Below are 6,829 nucleotides of genomic sequence, written 5' to 3' on the forward strand. Positions count from 1 at the left end.
AATGGTTTACCCACGAAATTATACACTTTATGGTATGACCGGATTGGCCATCCTGGTCCAAAACATGATGCGAAATTGATATTGGAAAGGGCACAAAGAGTTATCCCATAGAATCTCACGTGTGTAGCATGAACACAAGGGAAACTCATTAGGCCATGATGTCCCAAAGCACTTAAAGATTATAGTATGTCCATGAGGGGGCAGTGAGGACAAATCCGCACATGTCCATACTATATATAGCTTGGCTGAATCCTTTTATAAATCTGTATTGGCCATTACCCATAGGTCCAAACTCTCAGTCCAAGGTTTGGGGACACACGAATTTACATGCATCTTAACTAATAAGCATCAGACCATTAAGTGAGCATAGATATTATCATCTCAAATTTATTACGGGTCATGAGCCAGACATATAACATCTTGAGATATTTGGATAAGCCACCACAAATATATGTGCCGTCTAAGATGGATCCTTAGAAGAGGATGAGGATATATGTTGGATATGAATCTCCCACAAATAATGAAGTACCTTGAGCCAAATATGAGTGATCTATTTAGTGGCCAAGAACACGGATTGCAAAGTTTAATGGATCCGACTATCCAACATTAGGGGCAGAAAATAATAAGCTGGTAAGAGAAACAGAATGGCATCGACCATCATTGTCTTGGCAAGATCCTCGGACTAAAGAATGTGAAATAGACGTGCAAAGATTATACATTTACAAAGCTAGCTAATCAAATGCCAGACACATTTGCTGACCCGAAAAAGAATGACTAAGTCATATATAAACCAGCTTGTAAAGCACAAACTAAATTGATGTCCAAGAGAGACACAGTCAAGTTGCTACAGAGTCTATACAAGATAGACCAATAACTTCCAAAAGATAAGAATCCTCAGAAAAAAAGAGAAAGGTGCATAGAATGATAAAAAAAAATCCGAGGTCAAGGAAACTATACCAGACATAGAAATAAGGCCGGTCGGCTCTAAGGTACAGGTACCAAACAATGTAGCTTGGGACGCCAAGCTGCAAAGTATTAAAGGTCCTGATAATAATGAATCTCAATCGATTATATCATGTCTGGAACATAATGGAACACAATAAGAAATTTCGACATAAGATGATACAAGGTAGCACTTGAATTTATGAATATAAGCGAGGATCATGAACCCATATCAATATAAGAGTGCGCACTCGTATAACAGATTGAATGGAAACGTAGGGTTAAATAGTTTAAAGAAGAAAGGCGTATTTGGCCATATGATTAAGACGTCATATAATGTTAAAACCAGTGGATATAAATGGGTCTTGTGAGGAATATAAATCGTGAGATATAAAGCTAATGTTGCACAAGGATTCTCACAAAGACCAGTAATAGATTATGAGGAGATATACTCCTATGTGGTGGATGCAACTACTTTTAAGATTTCTCATAAGTCTGGCTATATAAGAGAGAAAATTAGACTTGCAGTAAACTGATGTAGTGACTGCATATTTATATGGTCCACTGGATAATAAAAGTACTAGACGGTATTGAGCTGAATGTACAGCAAGTTCTCGAGAACAATATTGATAATCATCGAAATATATGATCTGAATATCCTAGGAACCTCTGGATACAATTTCTCAAACAGTTGAATACCTTAAGAAAGAATTCGAGATGAAAGATCTCGGGAAAACAAAATTCTGTTTGGGATTACAACTTGAGTACATAAATGATGGGATCCTTGTGCATCAAATGACATACACTGAAAAGGTACTCAAGAGATTCAATATGGCCGATTGCCATTCTCTGACCAGTCCCATGGTCGTGAGGTCTCTCGGCCTGGACACTGACCCATTCCGTCCCAAGATGGACGATGAAGATGACCTAGGTCCCGAAATACCATATCTCAGTGCCATAGGAGCTTTAATGTACTTGGCATATCACACACAGCCTGATATAAGCTTTGCCGTGAACCTACTATCTAGGTTTAGCTCCTATCCGACCCAGAGGCATTGGAATGGGATCAAACATGTTCTTTGTTACCTGTAAGGAACGAAAGACTTGGGTCTATATTATACTAACCATAACAAAGATGGTTTAGTTGGCTTTGCTGATGCTGGTTATTTATCAGATCCACATCAAGCTCGATCACAGACATGATATGCCTTTACACATGGAGGTACGGCCAAATGATGGCGTTCCATGAAACAAACCATCGCGGCCACTTCATCTAATCACTCCAAAATCTTGGCCATACATGAGGTCAGCCGAGAGTGTGTTTGGTTGAGGTCGATGACCCAACACGTCCGAGCTGATTGCGGGATGGCTCAGCTCAAGGACGGTTACATAAAAGGTGATAGGACGAAGCACATATTGCTTAAGTTCTTCTTTACTCACGAGCTTCAGAAAGCCGGTGAGGTCCAGGTCGTCGAAGTACGATCCAGTGACAATTCAGCTGACCTATTCACCAAGGCACTTCCTACCTGCACGTTCAGGAAGCTCACGCATCAGATTGGGATGCGTAGGCTGAAGGACCTCCACTGAGGTTCACATCATGGGGAGTAGTACGTGTTGTACTCTTTTTCCTTCATCATGGTTTTGTCCCACTGGGTTTTCCTGATAAAGTTTTAATGAGGCAACATTAAGCGTATTACAATCCATGTATGGTTATGGCATCCAAGGGGGAGTGTTATAAATCAATTGGTGGATGTCCATAACCGGCCCGGTCCATAACCGGCCCATACACTTAGAGAGAGAGACGGTCCAACCCTAGAGAGAGAGAGGCGGCCACGAGACTTGGAGAGGAGAGAGAGGCGGCTACATCTTGCCTATTTCCTAATTCGTTTATGTTTATGATTTATAATCTTTCCTATTATTTTATTTCCATTTATCTCTCTTGTAACCCCTATATAAAGGGAACACTTATTAATAATATACAGAAACTTACAGTTCTAAATCCTTAAGTTTACAACAACATATACTTATTTAAAGAAAGAGAAAAATTATGAGGGGTCCGAGTTAAGGCTATTTCCATTTGTGAGTAATATTCCAAACAATAGAATTGTATAAAGCTATAATATGTATTAATGATTAGTGCTACCAGTGGCATTTTTTGTAATATGTCTAGTAATTAAAGGGTGATTTTAAAGATGGGCTGAGGAAAATTATGGTGATGACACATCATCCAAAATGGTAAACTTGTGAATAAACTACCAAAATAAGGTTATTTTTTTAAAATGTTTCCCTTTTAATAAGAAAGAGATAGATTAGTCTTTGATAATAATTAAAGAAGAGCTTTCTTTTATTGGCTTGTTCGATTTGATTTGATTCGATTCATCTAACAAGAAGTTGGTATCAAATAAAATATCTCTAAAAACTCTTTGATTGATCCAAAAACATATCTCTCGTAATCATTAGATTCCTTGATCGACGGTTGATCAACAATTTGTACGCTTCGACAACTAATCAATTCAAAAAAATTCAACCCTAGCACACGAAGTAAGAAGTAGTAGGAAAATTAGATTGTATATAAAACAAAAAAAAAGTTATAATTAAGTATCTAATTAAAAAAATTGACTATGATCTTCAACATATTTTATATGCCAAAATATCCTTGTAAACAACTGAATAACTTCTTTTATTTTTCTTTCTTTCTTCTCCAAACAGATCATGCTTCTATTATGATGAACACTTAAATCTTTGTCTCTTCTTTTGCCTCTATTTTGTCCTAATCTTTCTGCGTCATATTCTTCTCCTACGGTGTTTGTCTGATAGGCGACAACTCTAGGAAAGCGCGCTAAACAGAAACTGCCTCCATGCCTCTGTCTTCATATTCTGTTTTTGCTTCTAAATCTTGTATCAGCACCGACCCGGACTATTAAGCAAATGTGGTGGTGAAGAGTGAAGATGCTGGACAAGTGAATATGTGTCTCTGTATCGGAAAAAGAAGAGTAGATGTAGAAAATGGCTCGACGACTATAATATATTCAGTGAGAAAAAGATATAGTATAGTATAGTTTTGTTTAGCTTAATATTACAAAATATTATATACGATTTTTGAATTTAAATTTTATTTAAATATTATAAGTATATATATTATTTTATATTGGAGTTTAGGATTTAGTGATTAAACTTAAAGATTTAGTATTTAGAGGGTGGAGGTGGGGTTGTAGGTAGGGTTTACAATTATACTATGTATATATATAGAGTGTGTATACTATTATCTATCAATTCACTATCAGTTCTATACTATTGTTATATAATACTCAATTTTATTAATTTACATATGTAATTGGAATGTACCATCTATTATGTTATCTTTCTAGAGGGTGTATACTATGTATTGTACATGAAAAATAAAGTCTTCACTTATCCTCTTATCTTTTTTTACGGCGTTTACATCGTTGTTCCTTCCTCTCTTGTTTATGAAATAGAGTTTATGTATGTTGTAATTAATTGAGTGTTGTCGTGTTATATGCATGATTTGATTCGCCGTCATGTTAACTGAGTAAGAATAAAAATGATGATTCACAGACTATACTATATTCTTCAAGAAGAAGTTGTTTTAGTATAGCACAATCATGCTGTTTTTCCTGGCCACATGTGTTATATTCGTTAACGTCATCAACTACCTTCTCTACTTCTTTTACCTGTGTACTATCTATGTACAAGGTTTAAACCAACAAGAAATGGAAAAAAATGTTACTCATTATTTATGTCAAAATTATAGTTATATTCTTAATATTACTTTCAAAATTGGTTAGTTAGCAAATTAATCCAAGTAGTTATTAGGGATACTGACTATTATCCGTTTCAGTGTTGCGGTTCTCTTTAGGAATATATTTTACAAAATTTGATTTAATTCGGCTTGGTTATCTTTCGGCTCAGTTTGGTATGGATGTTTAGGAATACATGAATAATTTTCTCAGCACGAGAATTTCAAAAGAGGACATTACTTTGTTCGATTTATAAATGAAAAAATAACTTTCATGTTGACTTTTTTTTTGCTGTACCGGGAAACTCTGGATGAATCTTTCCAGTTTTTTTTTAACACCGGATAATTATGCTATTACAACCATGAGAAGTATTACATGCGATTCTACAGCCGACAATTCTACCTGTCGTATGAGAATTCACGTCTGACTGCATCATCTGAGCCGTCCTATGGGATCCACACTTGATGATACTCCTTGCGCCATTCTGCAGATCTCTTGTAAGCATTTTCTCCTTCAATTCGTATAATTCCGCCTTTTCCAGAAATTGAAACACAGAATTTCTGGTGTAGAAGCATTAATAAACCTTTGGTCAAACCCACGCATGTAGTAACTCCAAACCCCAAGATGGAGAGGTCAGGCATTTTTTTGGCAAACTCATCCAAATTCAGTTACATATATAGGGGATGAATAACCAGAAAACCAAACCAATCTGGTTCAGAAACCGTAGACCTGTTTATACTTCCTTAGTTTTTTTTTGCTTTTTAGTGGATTTTACCTGAACGAAGAGGAGCAACAATATCGTGGATCACTGGGAGAGAGATATTGCCTACATTATGAGTCAAATTCTTCAATCTCTTTATTTCGCAAACAAAGTTCTTCTTGAATCTCTCTGTTGCTCACCCCACATTAGCTGTCACCGTTTACTTATCAAAATAACAACTTCTTCAGCTTTGTTACGTTTACACTCATTCGTTCACGTTTCTCCAAACACTAAAACATTTTTTAATGTGTAAAAAACCAAGTCATATACTATATCAATGGATTCTTCATTTGGATATCATCTTCATCTTTCACGTTGAGTAACAATGGCATCAGCTATCATTGTTTACTTCCAAACCAAAGGACTCACGCCTTGACTTTCCTCTTCCTCCAAGCCCTCCATCTCGTCCCGTCATCGGCCATCTCCATCTTTTACTCTCTGTTCTAATCCACAAGTCTTTTCAGAAACTTTCCTCCAAGTACGGACCATTCCTCTACCTCCGCATCTTCAACGTTTTCATAGTCCTCGTCTCCTCATCCTCAATAGCCTACGAGATTTTCAAGAAGCATGACATGATCGTCTCCTTCCGTGGCCTCCTTCCAAGACACGAGTCACTCTTGTTTGGTTCTTCCACTTTCCTCATGGCTCCGTATGGAGATTACTGGAAGTTTATGAAGAAGCTCATCGTCTCAAACCTTCTCGGGTCCCAAGCACTTGAGCGTTCACGAGGCATCCGTGCCAAGGAGATAGAGAAGTTTTACTCAAACCTGCTTGATAAGTGATGTTAGGAGTTTCAAGGCTCGTAAGACAAATGTTGTAGTATAAAAGATTGTCGAACCAGTTCTGAGGGATATCAAAACACCGAGAATGCAAGTACTCACTTAATCTAAGTGCAACCAATGATTTAGATGGGTTTTAAACTACTACTAATACTAGAAAGCAATTACAGAATGATACTTTCTTGACTAAGGGAAAAGAGAATTCATGGGTATAGGGATTAGACCTTGGGTGATCAAGTTTCGAACTAAGGATGGCAAACGATCAATCAAACTATCAACCTTAAGCTTAGACACAATCTTAAACAAACTCTATGTCTAGATGAATGTTCATTTACTAACATATCTCAAACATCAAATGTCTTTGGTTGAATAATATGAAAGCAATCATTACTAACAAGTCTATTGGCTATCTTAACACCTTTAACAACAAATGTCTTTGGTAAAGTATGTTAAAAGCTTAGGAGAGTTGTCTCAGGCATTTCATCAAACACCTTGTGGGTGAGAAATGTCTAAAGATCAACTTTTGAGAGGCTAACTCAGAAGATGCATTATGAATACTCTACTAGCAAGGAATAAGAAGGATCTACACT

At 36.6% G+C, this 6,829-nt stretch overlaps 1 protein-coding gene across 1 annotated transcript; it reads left to right on the plus strand.

The window, feature by feature from the left end:
• Positions 1-1,851: 1,851 nt before the first annotated feature.
• On the plus strand, positions 1,852-6,242 carry LOC106302399 (cytochrome P450 705A20-like). The gene is made up of 2 exons (XM_013738915.1): positions 1,852-2,016; positions 5,796-6,242. The coding sequence occupies exons 1-2, from the start codon at positions 1,852-1,854 to the stop codon at positions 6,240-6,242; spliced, it is 612 nt and encodes a 203-aa protein (XP_013594369.1).
• The last annotated feature ends 587 nt before the right edge of the window (positions 6,243-6,829 follow it).

This window comes from Brassica oleracea, chromosome C7 (genome assembly GCF_000695525.1).
Source record: "Brassica oleracea var. oleracea cultivar TO1000 chromosome C7, BOL, whole genome shotgun sequence".
Classification (NCBI taxonomy): domain Eukaryota; kingdom Viridiplantae; phylum Streptophyta; class Magnoliopsida; order Brassicales; family Brassicaceae; genus Brassica; species Brassica oleracea.